General features: G+C 40.5%; 1 protein-coding gene across 2 annotated transcripts in view; it reads left to right on the top strand.

The window, feature by feature from the left end:
* The window catches only part of Prpf18 (pre-mRNA processing factor 18), a 33,354-nt gene extending 7,306 nt beyond the window's left edge, over positions 1-26,048 (top strand). For both annotated transcript variants that reach the window (XM_005354847.3, XM_026783067.1), the window contains 7 exons: positions 2,126-2,239; positions 7,538-7,684; positions 9,296-9,364; positions 11,514-11,654; positions 11,951-12,022; positions 14,155-14,310; positions 23,849-26,048. In XM_005354847.3, the coding sequence (XP_005354904.1) occupies positions 2,126-2,239; positions 7,538-7,684; positions 9,296-9,364; positions 11,514-11,654; positions 11,951-12,022; positions 14,155-14,310; positions 23,849-23,929 (780 nt within the window). In that variant the 3' untranslated portion in view covers positions 23,930-26,048. The remainder of the gene's footprint in view (positions 1-2,125; positions 2,240-7,537; positions 7,685-9,295; positions 9,365-11,513; positions 11,655-11,950; positions 12,023-14,154; positions 14,311-23,848) is intronic.
* The last annotated feature ends 478 nt before the right edge of the window (positions 26,049-26,526 follow it).

The following is a 26,526-nucleotide window of genomic DNA, read 5'->3' as shown; positions in this document are numbered from 1 at the left end:
AGGGTTCCCTGCCCTGTGGGCAGTCCAAGGCCCTCCCCCCTCCATCCAGGTCTAGGAAGGTGAGCATCCAAACAGGCTAGGCTCCCACAAAGCCAGTACATGCAGTAGGATCAAAACCCAGTGCCATTGTCCTTAGCTTCTCATCATCCCTCATTGTCCACCATATTCAGAGAGTCTGGTTTTTTCCCATGTGTTTTCAGTCCCAGTCCAGCTGGCCTTGGTGAGCTCCCAGTAGATCAGCCCCACTGTCTCAGTGGGTGGGTGCACCCCTCGCGGTCCTGACTTCCTTGCCATGTTCTCCCTCCTTCTGCTCCTCATTAGGACCTTGGGAGCTCAGTCCAGTGCTCCAATGTGGGTCTCTGTCTCTAGAATGATAGAATTCTTATACATTTTTTGAGGACAGATAGTTTATTCTCTGCCTTTAGGCATAACTACTGTCATATAATTCCAGATAGATGGGAATTCCCTACTTAAATAGATGTCGTAAGTATTGCATATTTTATAGTTGCTTGCTTTGTTGTTAATAGTTTCCATTTGGTAATGGTGTAATGTAAACTCAATTTTTTTTATATTTTAGGTTCTTTAAATTTCTGACTCAGTGATCTTTCATTTTTGTGATGCCTTATAAATATGTGTGCGTGTTTTTGTGTCTAATTGTGGTTAGGGCTGAATGGAAAGGCAGTGAGGAAGGCGAATGTGCACTGGGAGGTTATATTTCAGTCCTCATTCACGTGCTTAGGATGGACACCACAGAGAAGGAAGGAGGCCTTCGAGGAAGTGTAGCCTGACTCTTGAAGCTACCATATGAAAGCTAGAGGAGATTTGAAAGTTTATCCAGATAAAGTTCTTCATGATTTTTATTTTATTTTTTAATTTAGATAAACCTTTATTTTCCTGATTGCATATTTTGTTTCTTGTTTTTAAGTGAAATATTTACTCAAAGCATAGAATATGTGTATATGCAGTGTATTGACTAATTACAAAACAAAACCCATGTAGCTATCAGCCAGGTCAAGATCTGACATAGTTCCCATACTGTATTACATGTGGCCGTTGTAATCACAAGTCATTTCTCACGTGAGGACAGGATCTGAGTTTGACTGTGGGATCGCAGTGCCTACCCTTATTCTGCTCTTACTGTCCTCCCCCCATTGTCGTGTTTTTCTTTTGTGACTGACCTCCTGCGCATATTCCCCTACCTAAGACAGGACCTAAACTGCTTGTTGCTTAAAGTGTCATTATAACATACAGCATGTCTGTTGTATAAATCCTGGAAAAACAAATACAGATTTTTGCTTTTTTGTTTTTGTTTTTTGACACAGGGTTTCTGTGTAGCTTTGGAGTCTGTCCTGGCACTAGCTCCTGTAGATCATGCTAGCCCGGAACTCACAGAGATCCGCCTGCCTCTGCCTTGGATCCCAAGTGCTGGGATTAAAGGTGTGCGCCACCACCTGACCAGATTTTTGCTTTTTTAAACAATCTATATTTCAAAATAGTATTTGAACACTAAAGTATGTATCCACACATGCTTTTAGAATGGCCTAAGCAGTCATAATCACATGAGTTGAGGGCCAACAGTGTGTCCTTTATGCTATGTTCTGACAAGTGTATGGGTGTCTGTGTGTCTGTATAAACTGGATGCTTATATTAAGGGCTTGCTTTAGATTTGCATTATACATTCATATGTCAGACGACTTGATAGGAATTTTTTTATAAAATAAATATGGGATATTTGAGTCAAAATAGTGTTTTATTTAAAGTATTTTCCCCTTTCATTCACAAATATCTGTTATGAGATAGATGATTAAAATTTGCTTGAGGGATCTTGGAACTGTCGTACTGACTCTGAGCGTGCTTGCTTGTGGAGCCTCACAGCCTCAGTTGGTTCCTTGGGACCCACGCGGTGGACAGAGAGAACTGAGTCCTCTGCACATGCTTCATGGTTGTCCGCCCTCGCAAATACATTTTAAAAAATTGAAGGACTTTATATTTCACTTAGAAACATTTATTTGGGTAATTATATATACTTATAAACTTAGATTTCATTTTAAGATACGTATATGCAAATTGTTTTGAGAAGTTTAATTTTTTCCCTCTTTGAAGTCTCCTTTGTGTATTTTCATAGGTCATCAGAAGACTGAGAGAAAGAGGAGAACCAATTAGACTGTTTGGAGAAACCGATTATGATGCTTTCCAACGTTTAAGAAAGATAGAGATTCTTACACCTGAAGTTAACAAGGTGAGAAGTCAAAGCTACAGACAGAACGGCACCACGTAAGCTGGAGTAGATGGGCTTCAACGGATTGTGTTATCGTAGGCGAGTATGGGAACAGTGTGGGTATGGGCGGTACTGCGGGAGCTGTGGCAGAGTGAGATCTGACTGACCGCACTATTGAAGGCGAATAGGAGGAAATAGTGTCTGCTTAGTGCTGCTGAAATAACTGTTTTTAAGGGAAGTGTAACTTAAGCATTGCATTCGGTCTATTTTAACAAATACAAGTGAGCATATAAGGATAAAGAATATATTTATCACCCAATGCCTGTGTCCCGTCTCTGCTCACAGGCAGGACCTTTCTGAATTAAGATACCGTGAATTGAGTTTTGCTTCCTGCTTTTGTATTTTCATTTTTAGTGTTTCATATGGAGAGACCCAACAGTGGCTATCTAGTTTCTTTTGCTCTGCATGACTTTTTTAAAGTGCTATGTTTGCTTTGGAGGACAGTTATGCTTAGTTATGGGTGCTCATTTTTAGCTTTGGGCTGCTGTGAATAGAACTACCCTGATGCACATGCAGTGACTCGTGGAGGGGTGAGAGCTCTCCCCCTCTCAGTACTAGTCCTAGCTACAAGCAGCGTTACTCAATGGTGAGACTGAACGTGTGCTGTGTAAGAAGTGCCAGGCATTTCTGAAGATCAGCGTATGGTATTGTTCCCCATCCTCTCGTGTGTGTAAAATCTCATGTCCCTAGTGACTGAAGATGAATGAGAATCTTTTCATACTTACCTTCCTTTGTACAGTGTCTGTGCTGTGTCATTACTATGACATAGCGCCTAACACAAGCAGCTTAAGGTTAATTATTTTGGTGGCACTTTCGAGGGATATAGTTCAGTTGGGCAGGAGGCCATCGGTCACATTGCACACACAGTCAGGAACAGAGGGATGTGTGCTGTGCTGGTGTTTGCCTCTTTTTCTTTGTTCTGTTTGGGACCACAGGCCATGGGCTGTGTGGGTTCCAGCCTCACTTAACCCAGTCTAGATAATCATAGCTGTACTCAGAGATTTGTTTCCATAAAGTCCATCAACAAGATTAACCGTCACAGGTTTATTAAATCCCCTTGTTCAGTTTTTAATTGAATTATTTGTCTTTTATCAACATCTATTTATTTGGTTTATCATCCATCCATCCATCCATCCATCCATCCATCCATCCATCCATCATCCATCCGTCTTTTGGTTTTTTGAGACAGGTTTCTCTGTAAGATGGTCCTGACTCCTGGAACTAGCTTGTAGATGAGTGCTGGGTTTCAAGGCATGAGCCACCACCACCTGGCTAATGTCTTTTTATTAATGAGGAGTTGCTTATATGTGCTGTGTATAAGCCCTTTGGAGTTATTTCTTCCTAGCCTGTGCATTACTTATGTTTTTAATGAAGTGTTGCTGAGCAGAAGTTTTAAATTTTGATGAAGTCACAGTTGACTGTTTTTTGAAATGTAATTTTTAAATTTTTCTTATGGTTGTTGGTTTTGTGTTCTGTTTGAGAATTCTTTGTATATGCCAAGGACTTGAAGAGATGCTCTGTGTCTTCCTCTAGAAGTAGCCGTTGTAGTAGATTTTACATGGAGGCTGTGGCCATGCTTGTGCTCAGCATCTGCTCTCTTCTGTGGGCTCCTGAAAGGATGCGGCTTTGCTTTGGCTGTTTGGGTCTACACGTGTCAGTTAGGGTTGTGCTTGTTCAGCTCTTCTGGGGCTTCGTTAATGTTTTATTCACTAACTGTTAATTACTGAAAGGTATGTGGTTGTTTGTGGCTGTGTAACAGACTGTCCCAAAACTTGGTGCTGTGAAGCAATTATTAATATCAAGTCTTTCCTGGTTATTTATAACTTTAATGACACTAGACAAACTCAGTTCTGACAATTCATGGGCTAGGCTAGGCGGACCCTTGCCTAAGGTCTTCATGACAGAAGTGACTTCAGATAGAAGTGGTTGCTGGCTTGGAGTCTCAGTCAGAGCAGTGGGGTAGCTGGGGCCGGCTGGTGGTCTTGTTCCACGTGTTTTGTTTGCTAGTTTGTGCTTCCTGTCTGCTTTCCTCCTTTCCACACCACTTTCTGTGGTGCATCCTAGCAGTGCCAATCAGCCCTGTGGTACTCAGTCCCTGGGATGTTTGTAGACTTCTGTGTCTATAATGATGTGCTTGCTGAGGCTCTCTCCAAAATGTGTCTGGAGATAGTCCTCTGTTCTTCTAGACACAATGCAAGAATTCCCTCCTTTTTTTTTTTTTAACTTATCCGCAGTCCCCATCAGAATTAGTTGCTCCTTCTCTGTGTTCCTACAATAAATCTCTGCTGGCACACGTAGTGTATTTCACTGATGCCAGAGTTCTGTGCATGCGTAGCCCATCCTGGAGGTCAGGGGCTGTTCTGTTTTTGTATTTGTGGCTGAGGCCTCACTTGTGAAGGTTGAGGACGGCAGATAGGGATAAGGGTATGGATTCTATTCCTGAAGTGGAGTGGTTAGCTGTGGACCAGCGGCAAGTCTTCTAACCTTTTCCAGTCCTGCTTCTGAAACAGAGACAGTGGGACCTCCGGCTCACCGGGGTGTTTTGAGAATTAAATGAGGTAACCATTTGGAACCTGGTCCTGTACATTACATAGAGCAAGTAGTCAGTGTTTGCTAAATTAAAAGTAATAGCATTGAGTGTTTCTCTGTGTTGATGAGATGGTGGTAGGAAATGTTCCGACACGTCTAGTATAACAACCTTAAGAGTCTGACATCTTTCAGGTTCTTACCGTGCTACAGTAGCTGATGAAATTACACTGTGCATTTATTAACTCTTTGAAGGAACTTTGTATTTTGCAAGGCTTTGGGAACAGTCCTAGCACACTGTAAAGTTAAATAAAAAAAGCAACAACTACTTCTTGTAAGGAGTCTATATAGTGGGAGGAATTATTCCTAGTTTACAAATGTTGCAGCTAATAAAAGTAAGTTCTGATGACTCACACACAGCATAGGTCTGAACCAATCACTTTTGTTCTCAGCCACTACCGCATGGCATCTTCCGTTCTCACCTCACAGCCAGTGCTTAAGGAGCCGACCCCTTTCTCTTTTTAGTTAAATACCCAAGCCAGGAAATACACTGGATGTGGAACTTGATACTTTGATAGAAACAAGTTTAGAGCCTAAGTTTAAAGAGACAGCAGGTTTATTCCATTGATGTAAAGGAGTTCAAGAGTAGTTGAAATGAGGTTTGACGTGTATAGGACATGGTAAAATGGATTGGGGACTTCTAATGAGACCCAGTGTCCGTCCGTCTGTCTGTCTTTTCTTAGAATAATTTATATTTTAAATGATACAAAATTCTTGTTTTTGTTGATACAGCAATATAATTTGTATTTTTAAAAAATAGCAATGCTATAAGAGCACACTGAATGTTGATATTTCTAATTCTCAAAGTAATAGGCGGGTAACCATGTATGTTTCTATATATACTTCAGTATAAGCATGCATTAAACCTCATTATAAAATGTCATGCATACCAGCAACCCAAACAAAATATTAGCAAATAAATGCAATGTGATATTTGGGTGAAATTGTTAAATATCCTGCATGCACTGACAAGACAATGAAACATAGTAGTACCACTTATAAAATTAAACTAAACAGCTAGCAAGGTTTATCTTACTTGAAGTACTAATGGTATATACTGTTTTCTATTCCTCTTGTTTAATCTCCTCCGCCAAAATATAAAGCACATTTGTACTTGCTCTGAATTATAGTATTCTTCCAATAATGTCTAGGAGTTCAAAAATTAATAAATAAATTAAATATCAAAATTATGATTTATTATTCATTAATTCTAGCAAACTTTCTGTCCTGTGTTATATGAAAAACTATGTGATAAACTAATAGATTAAGATTAATTTAACAGTCTTATATTTTGGCTACATTGTAATAATTAAAAATCGAGTTGCTTATTCACTCATACTTTATAACATAGTAAATTATAAGATTTTCGTGATTGACCCATCCACAATTTGAGAAGGTAGAAATTCAACAGGTATAAACAGTACTTCATACAGCATCCAGTTAGTGTCATCCTATGGAAGACGGTCTGGGGAATGAGCCAAAGGAAGGAACTACATGCCCAATGGCATTTCACTGAAGTATTTATGAATTTTCTTTTCTGCTCACCTGTGAATTCTTACACCAAAATCTACCATTAACAAAGGGTGTGTACACGGCGAAACAAATTGTTCTCAGCTTGTCTTAGATGAAGATGATTCTTGTGTAGTATAAAATCAAATATTTAAAACATTTGTGGGACCAAAGTAGAAATTATTTTAATATATCGTGATAAAAGCTGTCTTTTTCTTACATTAAGAAACAAACCTGTGTGCATTATTCGAACAATAAAATCACTAAAAATATGAGGCTCAATCAATAATTTTTCTTATTAAAGCCATTATAAGGTTGCAAAAAACAAATTACAAGAATCTTCAAATAAATATTGCATAGTAATACAAGCATGCCATTGTTCTGAAATTGTGCTTCAAGTAAACTAGCATCATTCTTCAAAACAAACGAGAGAATGGATTGACACAGTGGACTCTTGCTTGGTGTTTTTGTGGGGATCCACCGCAGTGGGAGCGGGTGGATCTCCGACTTCTTTGCCTGTTCCTGGGACTCCTCCCTTCCCTTGGGCCCCTTCTAGCCTCCACATGAGAGGGTCTTTGCCCTCTCTCTTTGCTTTTTGCCCTGTCCTGTTTGGCTGTTGTCTTCTGAGGGCCTGCTGTCCTCCATAGAGGAGATGGAGTGGGGAGTAGCTACAGGGGAGGGGGGGAGCTTTGTTATTAGAACATAGTGCATTAATGATACAAATTTTTAGATTTGTAACTCATGTATGTTTTCATTTTTTCTAGCATTAGACTGGATAATGCTGTTTTAAAATACATTGTTTTAAATATGTTTATCATAATTAACTTTTGAGTGATACTAGTGTCAGTATATTGCATTGATTTGTTTGAGTCCCTAGTTTTGACAAGCTCTTAACATGCAGTGTACTTTTCAGGGTGAGATTTGGGAGGGGAAGTTGAGACAAGTTCTCATGTAGCCCAGGCTGTTCAAGACTCATCTGGTCCTCCTGCTTCTACCTGTCATGACTCGTGTCTAGGGTACTGGGGAGCTTTGTGCATGCTAGGCAAGCACTCTGCTGACTGAGCCGCGTCTCAGCTTGGATTGTACTTGATATCAGTGGAAGATCACAGATCACACCCAGTGACGTTTCCTGACAGGCGCTCTTCTGGTTCTCACCTTCTGTAGGGCTTAAGGAATGATCTGAAAGCAGCTTTGGACAAGATTGACCAGCAGTACTTGAATGAGATTGTGGGTGGTCAGGAACCTGGGGAGGAGGACACACAGAATGACTTGAAAGTTCATGAAGAAAACACCACCATTGAAGAATTAGAGGTAATCTCTACCCCAGCCCAGGCTGTTTCCCGCGTCTCTTCCTCCTCGGGAGCAGGGTTCCAGCACAGTGTCGTTGAAGGCGCTTTGTTGGTTTAGGTCTCTGTTTTTCTTTTTCTCATTCACTTACGTGTCTGTACTTCCCGCCGCTAGAAATCATCATTGAAATGTTTGATGTGTGTCCTTTCACTTGCTATGGCGCTCTTTAAAGACCGCAGTTTTTATGCACAGATAACGTGATAACCGTGTTGTGTAATCTTTATCTTATTGCATACTGTTAAGATCCATGCGTGTTTTTTTTTCTTTGAATTGGCTAAATTCAAATTGGCATTCCTGTATTTTAGTGTCCTTGTTATAGTGGACAGCTTGGCTGTTCTCAGCTCCTTCTTAGCCACAGACAAGGACTGAAGCAGAATCGTGGAGCTTAAACACATATTTAATTTGTCTGTGTACAGCCAAGCTGCTCTCTGGCATGGTGTCCCAGTACATAACCCTACTAGCAGCACATGAGGGGTTGTGCCTTGTGTTGCTGCCATTACCCAGCACTGATTTTGTCACTGTGTTGCATGTAGAATATGTGTAGTTTTTATGAAGAAACAATATTGCCTCATGTTAGTGACTAGCATGTAACAAATACAGCTTACAGGTTTTTTTTCTTGAATACAACATAAGCTGTTATTTCTGTTTTCTTAGTTTCTGGCTCCGGGACCTGTAGTGATCTCACTAGAGATCATGGCTGAGAAGGTTGTCCTTTGACTGTCCTTCCCCTCCCATCACTTGCTAAGGTGGTTTGTAACTTTTGCCTAAATGACTGGACTGAGCAATCACTGTCAGTCAGGCTCCTTCCCTCCTTCCCAATCTTAAGATATTTGCAGCCTATACAGTTTACCCAAATAAAGTATATAATTGAGTGGCTTATAATCCACATCCACAGGGTGTTGTCACTACCAGCACAATCTGACGTTAGGCCATTTTTACCTGCCTGGGAAAAATGCCCATATCTGTTAACAGTCACTGATATTTTATATTAAATTTACAAAATTGGGGCCAGCAAGGTGGCTCAGCTGTTAAGAATACTGTGCACTGCTCTTGCAAGTGTGGTTCCCAGCACCCTTGTTGAGCTCTGGTCTCTGTGAACACCTGCTCTCATGCACATATCCAAACAGAGATACGTAGCAAAAAATAATGAAAGCCTTTACGATGTTTTGAACTATCATTGTGGGCATATATGGTGTGTGCATGTTTGGCAGGGGTCACCTGCCACTGTGTGGTGTGGACTGGATTCTCTCTGTCCACCTTTATTGGGTTCTGAGACTTGAACTCAGGTTGTCAGGCTTGCCTCGTCAGACACCTGTTGCCTTTACCCACTGAGCCTTCTTGCTGACTCTTCTTATCTTTCCAATTCATAAAAGGCAGCACAGTCTCCAAATAGAAACATGCAGCAGGTTTTTTTGGGCATGACTTGTCTATAAGTTTCAACAAATTCTAAAATAAAAATTGACCAATATGTGTGATAAGCCTCTTTTAATCTGTTGTTGGTCATGCACACACTCTCATACACCTCTGAAAAACGGCTCTGTGGTAGTGAGCAGAACAATTATTCTTTCTCTTCAGGCCCTGGGGGAGTCCTTAGGGAAAGGTGACGATCATAAGGACATGGACATCATCACCAAGTTCCTAAAGGTATGTACTTAGGGAAGGAATGCACTGTGGACATGTAAGAAGCAGTCTTACATTTGAGGATATATTTCAGGCAGGGTAACTGTCAACATTTGTACTTGTTGTGTAAGTACCTGGCGCTAATTGGCTGTGCCGCTGGAGCCTCTCTCGCTATCTATACAGTGGTTAATGAGTGTTTACCTTCTTTATGGTACTTTCCTTCAAAGTCGTAAAATGATCTCTGCAGTAGAGTGAGGTCTCCTGTCCCCTGTAAGTACCCTAGAGAGAAGTGCCACCGAGGTGATCCAGTGGCTATTATGGGAGGGTGGGGGAAGGGCATTGACAATGCAAAGGTAAACAGATTTAATGTTTCAGCAAGGTTCATTTCTTGAGTTCTGTGTCTAGTTGCTTATTTTTGCTGACTTACTAGTTCTGTACTTGCTGTCAGCATTTCTTTGTAGTTATCTAGGTAGAGTGTGGTCAAATCCTAAATCCATTTAAATATTTGTTCACATACCGGGAGATTTAATGCAAAGAGTGTTTTTATTTGTATTTACATTTTTATTTTACTTAGTTTGTTATTAAAGTATTTATGTTTTTTTTTTCAAGACAAGGTTTCTCTGTGTAGTCCTGACTGTTCTTTGTTGGCGCAAGTTTTCTGTCTCAACTGCTCAGTCCCAAGTGATGGGCAGCCGCTTCCCAAATACCGCACAGAGGCTTAATATTATTTATAAATGCTTGACCCACTAGCTCAGACTTATTATTAACTAGCTCTTACATTTTAAGTTAACCCATATTCCTTATTTTTGCTCTGCCATGTGGCAGTACCCTTTCTCATTATGGCGTTCCCATCTTGCTCCCTCTGCATCCAGCCTGTGTCTCCTGACTCTGCCCTTCTCTTTCCTGTTTTTAAATATTTATTTATTTACTTATTATATATACAATATACAATATTCTGTCTGCATGTATACCTACAGGCTGGAAGAGGGCACCCAACCTCATTACAGATGGTTGTGAGCCACCATGTGGTTGTTGGGAATTGAACTCAGGACCTTTGGAAGAGCAGGCAATGCTCTTAACCGCTGAGCCATCTCTCCAGCCCCTCCTGTCATCTTTAATTTGGTCGCCCTGCCTATGCTTCCTGCCTGACTACTGGCCAGTCCGCGTTTTATTAAGTCAATTTGAGTGACAAATCTTTATAGTATATAAGAGGATTATTCCACAACAGTTCTGGAACTTGTTCTGTAGACCAGGCTGGCCTGGAATTCAAGGGAATCCTCCTGCCTCTGCCTCCCAAGTGGTTGATTAAAGGTGTGTGCCGTAACTACCCAGCTAAGGTACTTATGTTTTGAATACAACATTTTAGTTGTCCAGGTTCTAGAATATACTTAGGACACAGTATAGAACTAGACAGTGTGGGCAGCAGCGCGCAGCTTTCCTCTTTGATGGTCTGTCCTCATGTCTGAATGCATCACCTTCACTGTCACCTGCTCTGTAAAGAGAATGCAGCTAAGCCCAAGCCTGGGGCTGCTTTCCAGGGTGAGAAGTGTGGATCATAGTTTTATGTTTGTTCCTTTTTTTTCTTCCTTTACCATTAGTTGGGTGTGTTGGTGGGCTTTTTTAGTTGAACTTTCTGTTTTCTGTAGGTAGAAAGTCCAAGTAATATATAACATACTTCAAATATTGATCAAATACCAAAATGTGTATAATATAGATCTATGGTTCTCAGCCTTCCTAATGATGTAACCTCATGTTGTGTTGACCCCAACTGTAAAATTATTTTTGTTACTACTTCATAACTTTAATTTTGTTGCTATTATGAATCATAAATACCTGATAAACCCCTGTTGAGACCCCCTGGTTGAGAAACGCAGGTATAGATGATACATCTAGGTCAGTTGAACTATGTGTAGTGAGTACAAGTGAAATACAGTGTTAAGGAATTCGACGGCTCTCTTTTGAAGAAACGGACCATCTTCACATGTTGTGATATATGAACTGGGGGTGTTTCTACTTTGAAACACGTCAAACAGCTGTTAATTAAATCTTACTTGATGACAATTTAATCAGCGGGATCGTCTTCAAAGAGTGATTGTATACCTTCGCTCTGTTAGGGAGCTATTCTACCCAAACCACTGGGTGGCGTTGCAGCCTTAACTTTTTCTGTCAACAGTTTCTTCTTGGCGTTTGGGCTAAAGAATTGAATGCCAGAGAGGATTATGTGAAACGCAGCGTGCAGGGCAAACTGAACAGTGCTACCCAGAAGCAGACCGAGTCCTACCTCAGGCCGCTCTTCAGGAAGCTCCGGAAAAGGGTGAGGCTTCTGGAAAGTACTTCATTAGCACATGATTGTCTTTTTTCTTTTTTGGTTTTTCAAGACAGGGTTTCTCTGTGTAACAGTCCTAGCTGTCCTGGAACTAGTTCTTATAGACCAGGCCGGCCTCAAATTTACAGAGATCCACTTCCTCTACTTCCGGGTACTGGGAATGAAGGCGTGCAGTGCCACCACCCAGCTTGTTTTTCTTTATTTAATCAGTATATAGATTTAGAGTAAGTAGTTTTCACTACATTTAGTAGCTTCCAAAACTAGTTATGTTTTTTCTTTTTCAGAATCTTCCTGCTGATATTAAAGAATCAATAACAGATATTATAAAGTTCATGTTGCAGAGAGAGTATGTAAAGGTAAATTCTTAGACTGTGTGTTGCAGCTGTTGTGACCATTATCTAAGTTATGTCATAATGTAATGGGTATTTGGAATGGGAAAGATCGTGCATAGTACATTTAAGAATGAGTCTGAAGCAAGCTAGTAGGAAAAAAGCCTTTTTCTTCTCTTGGCATTGAGTAACAAACTTCAAACCACAACTGTATTTTCTTAGTCATTGCAAAACTGGGTTAAAAGGTTCCTCAGAGCATGTGCTGTACACAGGCAGTGTTCTTTTATGGTGGGATTAAATTTCCGTGTATAAATAGTTGATTATGGCATGGAATGAATCCTCCCCTAGGAACAAGGCTCTTCAGACTGCCACAGAAGCCCACTTAATCTGTAATATAGCTGGACTACCGTACTGCTGAGTCAGCGGACTTCACCTGTGCTTTGTAGTCGTTTCTGTGGGAAATGTGCCTGGAAGGCTGCCCAGACTCGTCTCCACCCTTACAACACTGTGGTAGTGCAGAGGCCTGCTGGGGAGGGCCGCTCTCATTCACTCCAGGGTTTTCACTTGTGACTGCTTCTGGGGTAGATGCTGGGGAAAGCACCCTAGAGTCCAGGACTTTTGAAGAGGGTTTGGAAGGGGACGCTGGAGGGACGTTAGTTGGTAGAAGGGAGAGAAGGGCTCTGGCTACCCATGAGACAATAGTGAGGACAGGCTGCTAATGGCTGAGCCTCCCAAAAAGCCTAGAGCGAAGGTTTCTTTGAATAGCAGTGATCCTGGAGCGCTAGAGAGGGAAGACGGGGCTGCTGGCGTTCTCGGGTGAGGGGGGGAGGGCTGCTGTTTTCTGGATGAGAGCATTGGCTTACTGAAGTGATTTTACTCTTAATGAAGCCAGTTGTTTCAGTGAAAACATTTCTATTTCATTCTTAGTTCCTGTTAATTGCGTGTCTTTTTAAAATTTTAGTTCTTTGAGAGTTTCATACATATTTTGATCATATTCCCCCTCCCAGTTCCATGATATTTAATAAGAATGACTGCATGGTAACACATGGCCAGGGCCTCCATGATGACAGAAAACATTGTAATGTCGATACATTTTCCATTATTTTATTCTCATGGTGTATATCAAAACCAGGTGAGACCTTGTTTTGTATAAATGACAGAAAGAACCAGTTTTAATAATGTGCTGGAAAATTCTCTTTGAAATTTCAGAGAAACTGAAAATTGGAAGATTTATTAGTTAAAAGACCTGTTTTGAAGTTACACATGAGAGCCAGTAATTAAAAAAAAAGCAGAATTCTCTATAAAATTAAACTCTAAAATGCGTCGCAGAACAGGTTGCCGCTCTCTCTAGGGTGCATGGTGATCTCCCAGTTCACTGTGGTGCTGTGTTTTCACCCACTTTACACACCACACAGTTGGAATTTTGATAGGATATCTGAAGCCTTCTTGAAGTCCTTGGAGATCTTTTAGAAGTTACTTGCTCTTTGTTCTGTTTTCCCCTCCTTTCTCACAGCTAGCAGACCTGACTGTAAAATCAAGCCATTTGTCTTACTGGTTTCTGTCTTGACTTTTCATAGCTTTTGTTTTAAGGCTCTTGGCAGGTGGGAGACTTGGGGTGGGGAATTTGGGGATCAAAGTGAAAAAATGCTGTTCTCATGCTAACCATGCTTCAGCCGTTTGACTTGTAAACCTGTGTCCTGTCTGTTTATCCATCCCAGCAGATAGAGCACCCCCGTCCATACATACTGCTTCCAGAGCCCCATAGTGCTCTGTGCTGTGCTGTGTCACTGCAGGTGGATGGTGAAAGGCTAGCTACTTTTGTCTGCCTTCCAGCCACATCGGTGAAGACTGGATCTAAAACAGAGTTTCTGTTAGCGTGTCAACTCAGCTGCCTGCTATTCCAGTCTGAAATGCATTACTTTCCAGTGCACAAAGGCTTGAAAGGGTTGTTTGTTTTTCTTGCATGCTTAGCATTGGCTTCTCTTTCCACAGGCATTTTGTATTTCTGGGCAGGGCAGTAAGTCATCCCATGCTTGAATGTCTTGATTTGAGTAATGGAACACAATATTTTCATCAGGAGGTAGATAAAAAGTATGCCAGGAAGGGCTATGCAATACTTGAAATAAAGATTATATGTTTTTTGTCTCTCTGATTTCCAGGCGAATGATGCGTACCTGCAGATGGCCATTGGGAATGCTCCTTGGCCTATTGGTGTCACTATGGTTGGTATCCATGCCAGAACTGGCAGGGAAAAGATTTTTTCCAAGCATGTTGCACATGTTTTAAACGATGAAACCCAGCGAAAATACATTCAGGTAAGCAGCTTTAAGGGACAAGATTTGCTCTGACAATCTTTTTTTTTTTTTAAAGTTATTTGTGAGTATGGGTGTGAGTGTGAGTGTATGCGCACACACGTGCCGTGGCATGCCTGTAGAGGTCAGAGGACAACTTTGTGGAGTTAGTTCTCTCTGCATTTGTGTGGGTTCTGAGAACAGAGCTCAGGTCATCGGACTTGCACAGCAATTGCTTTTATCAAGCCATCTTGAAGGCCCTGCTCTAACATTAATTCTCCAAACCTAAAATCTAAAATGTAAGAAAAGGATTATGTTAGTTCCCTTATTTGTGTGGAGTGTGTTCAACAGCCTCCTGTGGATACCTGAAACATTAGATAATACTGAACCCTACATATACTACTGCACAGCCCACATACATATTTCAACTATGATAAAATTCAGTTTATTAATTAGGCTGAGTAAGAAATTAACAACACAAGCTAGACATGGAGACATACAGCTGTAACCCCAGCACTCAATAGGTGGAGTTGGGATAGTCATGTTCTGAGCCAGCTTGGAATAAAGGACAGGGGGGAGATATGTCTCAGAGAAACAGAATACATAGGAGGAAGTAGGAGAGATAGTTTATAATTGGAGGAGGAGCAGAAGAGGGAGGTTGTTAGTAACTGATTATAAAAGGAACAGTTGTAACCATATTCTGTACTGAAAGTTATGTGATCATGGCCTCCCTGGAAACAGTGTGGTACTCTGCCCTCTGGGATAATGTGAAGTATCGTTTCTGCATAAGAAGATGAGGTGAGGTGGCGGGGAGGAGGCAGAAATCCTTAATTAAATAAATAAATTAAAAAAAAGAAATGATATAAGAAAAAAAAAGAAGATGAGGTGAGGTTGGTGATTTATTCGATGTCATGGTGAGTAAATGGTGAAGGCTACTGTTGAGCTTCTGCTGATCCTGTGAAAGAAGCCATGATAACCGTTGACTAAAGGTAGCTGGAAGTGTGAGACTACAGCCCCACACAAGGGGACGTGCGCACAGTGAGTAGGGCGTACACAGGAGGATGGAGGGAAGTTCGGTGCTGATGAGCACTTGCATTTATGACAGCTTCATGGTGAATGACACCAGTGACTTTGATACATGATGGAAAGAAGGGAAATCATTATGCTTTTAGCTTTTTTTAACACTGAAATAAAACTGTTTGAATTTGCTTTGCTTTGTGTAGTCCAGGCCAGCTTCAAACACACTACCTCCACTTCCTGAGTGCTTGAGTTATTGATATGAACCATATCCCGCTTGCTTTTTAAAAAATACATCAAATGAGTTCATAAGAGAAAACTTGGGAGTTTAGCGAAGACAACGAATTTAGAGTGTTATTTATAATAATGGGACTTGCAATGTGGATTTAGTGTATGCTCATCTAAGAAGATATGGAAAGTGAAGTCTTGTTTCAGTCTGTGTCATTATATCTAAGTGGCATATGAAAATATTTTTTAATTATGTTTTATCAAGTCTGAAGTATTTATAGTTTTCTTGAAGTTATGCATGCCTCATACAAACTTGTTTGCACTGAGCTAAACTTTTCTGAAAACTCTATGTGAATAAAAAACAAAATCAACTCTATCTAGCTTTGGCAAACTGTCACAAATCCCAGATTGTGTGCAACAACTTGCCGGGTGGCAGTTCTTAAACTTGAAGATGAGCTTTGGAAGTTTACTTAAAATTTGCTTAAAAGCATAAAGTGATTCAGATGAGGTGCCAGAGCACAGTTATTACCATATTCATGAATTATCTTTGTTTGTATTTTAGTTCCAAGTGCTGAATGTTAATTTTGTGGCATACTTTATGCCTTATTCGCGTACATTAGCATTTAAAGACATTTCAACCTGACTCCCCACTGTGAATTTTGCAGTTTACAGAGTTCAAATACACTTGGGTAAATTCAAGGACATTTTTATTCTTTAAGTTTTAGAATGACATTATGCTTTTATTGTGTGTATGTATGTGGGGTGGGTGGCATGTGCAGTGGTGCCCTTTAAAGGTCAGAGTATTCTTTCCTTCTGCCTTTATGTGGGTTCCAGGGGTCTAACTCAGGCCATTAGACTTGGCTGCAATGTTCAGTGCCCTTGCCTGCTGAACATCGCACTGGCTTCATTTTCATTTCTTAATAACCACCGATGACTATAGTAAAGGCAAAAGCTTTGAGTTAAAAAAGAGTGTTTTTTTTTCCTTTGACAATTAAATATAATTTCTAAGGATTAAATTTGCTAGTCATGCTCATTATGATGCTTAAAAGTTCATACAGTTAAATAATTTTAAAGACAGCATTTCTTGTTGTAGACAATGGTGTGGTTTCTGCTTCCTCCTAGACTTCTTTTCTTTTTAAATATATATACACATACACATCTATCTCTATATACAGCTTTCTGTATCTATATCTATGTGTATATATTATTTATTTAAGAAGATTTCTGGTTTATTTTAAAGCTGTGTAATGACCTGTTCTTCTTCCAACCTTTCTTTGTAACAATATTCTTTGGTTCTTTCGTTGTTTAAGATAGTTCCTCTGGGAAAACTTTTAGGTTTGTTGTCGTGGCACTTAAGTAAAACTACTATACAAATAAAATTTAAAAGGGGATGTGGGCTGGAGAGATTGCTCAGTGGTTAAAAAACACTGACTGTTCTTCCTAAGGTCCTGATTCCAATTCCCAGCAACTACATGCTGGCTCCCTACCATCTGTAATGGGATCTGATGCCCTCTTCTGGCATGCAGACATACCTGCAGACAAAGCACTCATAAATAAAAAACATGCCTTTAATCCCAGCATTCAGGAGGCAGAGGCAGGCTGATCTCTTTGAGTTCAAGGCCAGCCTGGTCTACTAGAGCTAGTTCCAGGACATGCCCCAAAGCTACAGAGAAATCCTGTCTCGAAAAACAAAACAAAACAACAACAACAAAAAAATCAGGGTGTTGCCTGAAGTTCAAATCATGGTGTGACAAACCTTTATTTTATTTTTTTTTAGGATCAGTTACTAAGTATCTTAGGTTTGTGCTTCCTGTGAACTTCACCAGCAGCCAAAGGCTGCATTTCGGAGACAGTGTTAAGAATAAGGTGGTTTTATAGATCAGTTTGTGACCCCTGGCAAATGTATAATCCATTTTTTTCTGCATGAAGATATTGATAAGGAGACCATGCAAAATCATTTGATAATTACTTCTTTTAAAATACACCTCAAGAAATGCTGTATTGTTTAAAATATATAACCTTAATCCTACAGCCCAGTGATTCTGGATAATGTACCTTATTAAAAATTAAGATTGACAGCTCAAGGCCAGCCTTGTCTACAGAGTGAGTTCCAGGACAGCCAGAGTTGTTAAATAGAGAAACCCTTTCTCGAAAAACAAAACAAAACAAAAAACCCAGATAAACAAAAAATTAAGATTGGGTCCAGAATGTTCCTAGAACGTTCAGCCCATTCCTTCATGCCTTGTACCTGGTCCCCTCTTCCCATCAGTCAGTGCTGCTCTTCTTTTTAAAAGATTTATTTATTTATAATTTATGTCTATGAGTTCCAATTGTGAGCTGTCATGTGGATACTAGGATCCAAAAATGGGCCCTCTGCAAGAGTAGCCCCATGGGTCCTCTTAACCACTACGCCATCTCTCCAACCCCCTAGTTAGTGCTACTCTTGATTTAAAAGTCTTTCCTAGTTTCGCCTGTGACTGAACGTCATATAAATGGAAACTTAGAATGTGTGAGATGATTCTTATTTTTATTTGAAATACTAGCATAACATGTTTTAGGAAATGTGGAGAACAATCCAGGAGGCGTTTGCTGAGTCTGACTCCATCCTCTGTAAACTGTGGATGCTGTTTGAAGTGCTCTGTTCTTCACAAGATTAAATACACCACGGGGAGTTTTCTCACCGGGCAGATCAAACAAAAGCTGTGTAGCTTATTAGCTCACCTAAGTCTGCTTGTTAGGTTTAGATTGCTGGTGGTAACTTCCAGAATGGTTCATTCCTCCAAATACAGAGGAAACCTTTGGACCAGATTTGGAAAAAGCTTCTTTTACACAAATTATAGAAACTTGATTATTTAGAGACTATAATTTGGTCATTTCTAGAGGCCTTCTGGCAGTGTTGATGAAAAGACAGAAGGAGGCCGAGAAGAAAAGTAACAGCACCTCCTCTGTAGTCCTCCTCCCAGATGGCCTCCTACCTTGCTCTGTGAGCACTGGCCGGTTCCTTCTCCCTGGGGCTTCCATGGGGCAGGTTTGAAGGAACTGGGGTTATTTTGTAGTGGGACAAGTTTCAGATGTGTTTTCTCTACAGAGTTCCTGCTGCATCCCTCTGCCTCAGGCCTTTGCTTCCCCCAAGTGGCTGTCTCCAAACACACAAACAAGTGGCTGTGTCTCTTCTCTTGCCTTTTTAGAGTATGACCTGGCCACAGTCTCAAGATTGCCAACTGTAGGGTCTTGTACTATCCCCTTGTTGGCCCTGAGCTCTGCTAACCCTTTGTGAAGTCCTTGGACCTGCCCATTAGATTATCAGTTCAAGTTTTTGCTCTGCTTCCTGTTGGTATCCTTCCTGCACTCGTCACACAGATGGTCATCCTAGAAAGCTCTTGCCATCACACATGTCCTAAAGACCCTGTTGGCAAGTTTTCAGTAATCTTAAATTCATGAATTTTTTGGTATCTCAACATTTTATCTCAGGTTTTGGCTATTTTATCTGTAATAGCATTGCCCACCCTTGTGGAACATTTTATATATTTATATTATTTATATATTTCCAATATGCTCATCTTGTGCCAAAATTAGTATAATATGAACTTTCATTCCTCCGGTAGGTGATCACAGCTTGACTTACACATTGTATACACCACAGTATAGTTATTGGTGAGTATTCTTCATATGTTAGTACTCAGATTATACATGACACATTTACAGTCAAGTCTTGGCTGAGGTAATTTTTAAGTGGCAAGTTGTTGCACGGTAAGAACCTCCCACCCATGCGGTACTTTCCGGTGGTGTATTTTACACTGCATTTTCAGAAGAAAACACACTGGCATTTTACACAGTGCTGCCCTTTAATACCATGGAACACTGGCATGCTGATATAAACTGCAGTGTGCAGTGCTGCTTTCAGCAGCTCAGATGGTAGGAAACAGTAGGTGTTTACCCCACCAGATCTCAGCTTCAACCACAGGCTTGAGAGGAAATAGGCCAGATCAACCTCCACAATAAATACCTGACGGCCATATGAGTGAAATCTCCCCCAGATTGGAGCAAAGCAGATCACTCACAGCATTTCAGGAGTTAGTCTCACTGTGCCTCTTTCCGTGAGGAGTGCCTAAACTAGGGTGGAGTGAAGTCCCTTCAATTATAAAGGAAGTGAATTCCAGCTCAGTTTCCTGAATTCTCAGTCAGGTGGAGTTAGGGTAATGACATTTCTGGCAGGCAAGGCTTCACAAATGTGACCTTTGACATAGAGCCCTGAAGTCTTAATTACAGTTTTCACAGTGCTTCCAGAAGGCAACAGAACGAGGATGATACTGCCATTTGTCTTTGACACGTGCGGCCCTGAGACAGACAGGCATGTTCTCAATCCCATGCTAGTAAGACATGGGGTTAGGTTTGAGCTGGACTGTCTTCCCTCTGTTGGTAGTGTGCTACTTCTGTCTGAGGATAGGTAATGTGCTACTTCTGTCTGAGGATAGGTAATGTGCTACTTCTGTCTGAGGATAGCCTCCACTAAAATGAGGGAAACAAACCACACAATCCAGGAATTGCAATCAAGCGTAGAGCAAGGTGAGAGGAATTCCAAGGCTGAAGGTGAGGGATGTCCTGGCAGTTGCAGTACATGACAGGGAACAGAATGGAACAGAGGGACTGGACGATCCCAGCACAAAATGGAAGCGATGAACTTTAAAGGGGAACAGACCTACAAAAGGAGTGGTCATCATAATACCACTAAAGGACGCATGTGTGACATTTCTGATAACTGTGATTTAGGGAGGATGGGTAAGAAAATATGTAGTGTGTATACATGCATGGGCCAGTGGGCATGACATAAGCCCATTAAATCCTCCTAATTTCACAGTCAAGAGGCAGTAGGTGATCCTCAAGGAGAAAGTGGTATGGAAGTGTTTGCCTCTGTGCCCTGGAGTTGGGGGTAGGAAGGAGTGAGGCTGGCGAATACTTTAAATTTATGGCCCATCTGTGCTATTTTACACAACATGAACTCAGACCCCAGGATTGTCCTTTTCTCTTTCTGTCACAATTTATAAACTTCCTACTTTGAAATCTCAATGATTCTATATTGAAAGGTCTGGGGACTGTCCTCTTCTAGGGGCCATTTGGACAACCAGTAACCTCTCTTCTGTGAATTTTTGCAGTGTCTCCTCTGAGTTTGTCCTTGTTGCCTTTGATTCTCTTCAGCACCTACACTGTTGTAGTTAGAATGCAGCTTATGTTGCTCAGTATGATATTAGTTCTCTTAATGTCAGAGTGGAAAGTCCAGCCACAAACAGCCCTCACTGTGTCCACAGCTCTTACTGCTGTTGGATGGATGGATCTTGTCTTCTTACCTTATTACTTGGGGTGGGGTTTTCTTGTTTTTCTCCTGGCTTGTTTTTTGTTTTTGTTTTTCCAGAGTTTAGCATAGTGCTTGATATACAGTAAAGAATACTTAAAACGGCTGTTCAGATAAATATGTTTTCATAAGAATTTAAAGTCAGGTGGCACGTATGACTATAGAGATATCAGTCCACAGGAGGCTGAGGCAGAAGGATTACACATATGACTGTAGAGATATCCGTCCACAGGAGGCTGAGGCAGAAGGATTACAAATTTGTGCCCAGGGCTGTCAAACGAGACCCTGTGTTTTTAGAAGTCGGTTAAAATATCAATGGCTCTTAGCTGTTTGCTTGTATGATGAGTTACACTGTTGTCCTGCTTATCCACCCACAGCACTGTGAAACGGTAAGCTAAGGGACTCTAGCTGAAAAGACTTGTTTCCATTTGGGAAAAACAAAAACAAAACCCAAACCATGTCCTGAGAATGGCACACTGTTAAAAATCCATGCTAGCCTATCAATCCTTATTACAAGGATTTATAGTAGTGTCCCTGCTTAGGGCTCTTGACTGTGCCTGTTCTTAGACTCTTGAGTGTAAAGGCACCTCATAAATGTGTCTCCGTGGAGCAGCTTGTCTGAAGCTCTAGTTAGGGAACGTTCCCTGACTCCTGTTCAGAACAGTTGATGACATACTTGGCTGCAGACTGAAGCCCTTGTGTCTCATCTCTCCTCACTGCACCTTTCTTCCATCTATTCTGTCAGGACACTTAGAGATGCCAAATCAGTGATACCATGTGTGTTTCCATAGCTGCAGTTCAAATTTTGCACACTTATGATTAGAGCTCAACAGTAGGGGAAGTTGGGAGTATGGATTTAAAAGGAGACAGTGCTTTTGTTTCCTGGCCATCCAGACCCGAATAATCACACAAACTACATTAATTATAACACCTTCTGGCCAACAGCTCATGTGTATTCCTAGTTAGCTCTTGCATCTTAAATTAATCCATTTCTGTTATTTTATGTTTTACCACGAGACTTGTGGTTTGTTATCTCACATCCTGCTTCTTGGGCAGCAAATGGCGTCTGCCTGACTCTGCCTTCTTTCTCCCTGCATTCTGTTTAGTTTTCCTGCCTAACTATATTCTGTCCTGCCATAGGCCAAAGCAACTTCTTTTTTAACCAATGGTAAAACATAGTCATAGCATACAGAGGGGAATCCCACATCATATGGAACTGAAGTTCTTTATCCTAAAACAGATATCTGGCTAGTGGGAGAAATATGAGGAGCAAAGTAAATTACGTGCTCTCCTTCCCACTGCTGGGAAGCCTCTTTATCATAGGAATCAGTGGAAAGAGAACCTCTCCACATTGATTCTTAGTGAGCTCAACATGGCCAATGTTTGGATCTGGGAAAGACTCAGAATGTTTCAACATCATGTTTCAGATGTTGAGTCTATTAGATCACAGCTCAGTTCACAGTAGTTGATATCTGTGTTAGCAGTTTCTACTAGGAACAAACTGATTCAGTTTGTTTTTGATGATTTCAGTGAGTTTATGAGAGTTACTTGGTGTGGGCTCAGCAGTAAACATGTTGTGAGCTCCAGACCAGCCTGGGAACTTGTTTGACCCTGTCTAAAATTATAGACAAAAAAACAAAAGCAAAAATAAAGTTGTTTGAATATTTAGAGTTTAAGATTTCTAAATAATGGAATTTTAGGTATCCAATGCTATTTTAATGCTTTCTTCCTAGATTTCCAGCTGTTTTCTTCTGTTACTATTTCATATAACTGTGCCCTGTAGTTTCTTCCCACTGGGTCATGAATCTCTTGTTTAAAGCTGTCCTTTCATGTCAGTTAGAGAGAAGAAGGTGGATTTGAGAAGAATATAACCTAAAATACCAGGCAATGTGCTACCTGTTCATTTATAGCCAGTGCTACTATTTTAGATCTAAGTTTTATTATTTTTCTTACTGTGATGGGAACTGCGTGGTTTTAATTTTTGTGAACTTAAGTGAGAAGCCTTAAAATAATTTGGTTAAAAAATTGGTATGGGTTAGTACGAATCATTAAAATTAAACACTGCTGTTATTTGTCCTTGTTTTAATGAGTAGCCAATAATGTTATATAGATTTTAGTAAGACATTTAACATTTCTTGCAAACAGGGAAATTTGGAAATTGATTAAATAATTAGTAAGATTATTTTCTGATTGTAAATTCTTCTCTAGAGAGATCTATGGTGGCTTGCTGTAAGCTTCTGCCATTATCCTTGGCCTGTTTGTAAGGGATACAAAGAATTTGTATACAGGTTGGGAAAACATTTTTTAACCTAGTAGTGGATGAGAAAGCCAAGAAAAATTACTAAAATCTGATGGCCAGCTAAGAATTTTAAAAGGTCAGATCAAAGGATAAGTTGAAAGAGAAACATCTCCTGCAGTGGTTGTCCTGGGCACTTAGGGCTTAATTCTTAGAGCCTGTCTGAGGAGGGCTGAATTGTTAGGTGGTAGAGTTGTGCATTTTTACTGCTGTAAATACTCCATTTGTCTGAGTGTTCATTATTCAAATATAGATGGAAAAATGTATTATTTCCAGGTTTCTTTGCTCCTAATTTCTTTTGTTTTAAAAAGTTTCAAACAAAAAATTGTAGTTATATAGATGTAAAATTTCCATGACTTGAATGGACAAGGTCATTTTTTATTTATCCCAGTAGTTTCTATAGCTTCTTTAACTCTGGAGATGGGGAAAACTTTTCTGAGAGAACCACATCCTTGAACATGCTTCTCTCCACCCCGACTCAGAATGCCTATCATACTTCATTGACAGTTATGATAAGCAGTGCCTATGAATAAACATTGATCTAGGAATCCTTCAGAATCGAATTGATGGCGATGCTTTATTTTAGTAGGGACATTGACTAAGTACTACAGAGAAAGGCAGGTAGAATTAGTTCACTCATGTCATAATGAACCTTTATTTTATGTTCTTAGGGACTGAAGAGGTTAATGACAATTTGCCAAAAGCACTTTCCTACGGATCCATCAAAATGTGTGGAGTATAATGCGCTATGAGATGTATGTACGCTGTGCACATAACATGTGCGTGTAGCAAGAAGCCTAGGCAAGCAGCATGTGGACTTCTGGCCTTACCACAGCAGCAAAGGAAGAATTCCACAGGACAGCGCCATTGGATGCAAGTCTGTGTTGGCTTTCATATGGTATTAGACTTCTAACACATTTATGTGTGTTGTTTTCATTTTAATCAGTTGAAAACTTAAGTCCTAAAGCTGTTATCCATAGTGTAGATGTGTAGACAACAGCCAGCAAGGGGTTTGAAATGGCCTTTCTCCCCGGGACCCAAAATGTGTCATTAGATAATTAGAAATATTTGAAGTCAGGTTTAAGCTTTCTGTAAATTATCATGATTTCCACATATTCCTCTTATGTAGTATTTATAGAAAATATTTTTTTGTATTTCAACAAAAGTGTGGTACCATTGAAATGTTCCTTTACAGTTCTTAAATATTTTGTGGACTTTTGTCATCTTGCAATAGAATGTAAATGCTACTGTTAAGTGTTATTTTTTATTGTGTTTCAGACTTGCTTTTGTTTCTAAGCAGAGTACATTTTAGTATTTGTCATCTTTCTGGACAGATAGGATTAATAGATAGAAGGTTGGAAAGCAAAGACAGTAAATTCCATCAGCATACGTCCGAACACCAGCGCATCCGGGTGAGGCGAGGAGATGGACATTGGGGTCAGCTGAGAGTGGCAGCCTTCGGATGGGAAAGCCGAAGAGGGCGGAGGTCCTGGCTTCGCCATGCCACACTCGGTCCTCAGTCCGATCACACCAAATGAGGACTTGCTCTGGGTATTACAGTGTCAACCTTTGGTCATTGTGCCCACTCCCTGCTGCAGCGCTGGCAGGACTGGGTTGTTAGGTGACAGGTTGGGGGGCCACACGAGGACTGGCAGCTTCTCAGCTCCATGCACTAACAACAGCGGTGGACAAGTGCTTTCATCTTGCCGGGCTTTGGCTTCCTTCTGTGACACTGATGAGGGTACACACCTCACGTTATTATTGTGTAAGTAAAGTGCTGAGCCCGCGACTGGGGGAGGACAGGAGATCATTACTGCCTGGCATATATTATATCAGTGTAGACCAAGGGCCAATATGGCCCCGCCCTGTGGCTACGATGGGATAGTATGTACTTGTGTGATAACAACAATAATGATTGTATTAGCAGCAAGTAGTAAATGTGGAATCATTAAGTTTTTCCTGTTTTTACTTGCATCCAGGTCCAGGTTTAGAGTTGCAGAGAATGGGAGCCTGAGGCTGCTGGAGGTGGCTTAGTCACAGTTGCTTATTCTGTCCCTCTTTAGAAAGAGTGAAAGCCACTTTTGGCTTCTTGAGGTCCAAGGCTGTGCATAGATATGACAGTCTCTGCCAGTTACTTGCAGGGAGGTAGGTGTCTGTCTTGGTTTGAATCAGTGTCCTCGTCTTCCCCTCCCCCGCACACTGTAGAAGTCTTTTCTTATGATTAAATTGGGTAGAACTTTGGGGGATTTATTTGACAATGGGAAACCTTGATGAGATGTGCAACAAGTCCCTACCTGTGACATGTGGTTTTGTTATGAAGGTCTTTATGAATATTACAGGATAATGCCTTATTATAACTATTACTGGATAATAACTTATTTATTATCGCTGTCAGGTCACAGCATGGTGATTTTATGTTGTCTTCCTTTCTGTTATTAATGTTCCACATGAAGAAGAAACTGTATCATGCGACTTCAGTACTTCGTAAACTTGATCATTGTGGGCTGGTTTTGGTTTTGTTGTTTTGTTTTGTTTTAAGAGGAGAGTATGTATTCTACAGGACTATGATGTGACTTTACTCTTTCTGAGTTTGGGTGGAAGGAAGCATGTTTAAATATGTGGCTTTCAGAAAAGTTTTTTATGTCTGAAATTAAAGAAGCTATGTAGATACTCCTAGAATATGTAGAAAATGATATTTCATTCAAGTCATGGAAATTTTACTTCTGCATATACTCTATATTTTGTTTCAGATTTTTTAAAACAATAAAGATATACTTTTCCTTTTAAACAGTCACAGTTCTAATTAACTATATTTCTTCCTGTCTCTCCATCCTTCCATTCACAAGAACTGGGATTTTCTGTATTCAAATTTAATAAAAACACTTTTTTCTTTTGAGATGAATGCAGGTGCTCCTTGACTCAATGTAGGATTAGTCCTGATCTTATAGGTGAACACACAGTCCATTGAAAATGCATTTCATGTCCGTAACTTAATCAGCTTGATCTAGACTGTCTTAAATGTGTTCAGAACACTTGGCCTGTGGCTAGGTAAAGCCATCCAACACAGAGCCCATTTTTATACTTAAGCATTAAAGTTCATGTACTATTTTGGATGTTGTATGCTGCTTTAGATTAGTGTCCGTTGTTTTCTCTGAAGATCAAGTTTGAGGGATCCTTGTGGAGGAACCACTACCCAGCATCAAGAGAAGATTGTCCTGTGTGTGACCAGCTGGGGAAGAGACCCACAAGTTAGTGTTCCAGAGTACAGTTATACAGTGCTTTCTGCCGTCACGCGGTGTAATTGGAGACTCAGCTGACAGATTTTTTTTCTGTCATTGTAACAGCCTGT

The sequence above is a fragment of the Microtus ochrogaster genome, chromosome 16 (genome assembly GCF_000317375.1).
Source record: "Microtus ochrogaster isolate Prairie Vole_2 chromosome 16, MicOch1.0, whole genome shotgun sequence".
NCBI classification, from domain to species: Eukaryota; Metazoa; Chordata; class Mammalia; order Rodentia; family Cricetidae; genus Microtus; species Microtus ochrogaster.
Note: the sequence above shows the minus strand (reverse complement) of the source record. Positions and strands in the feature narration are given on the sequence as shown.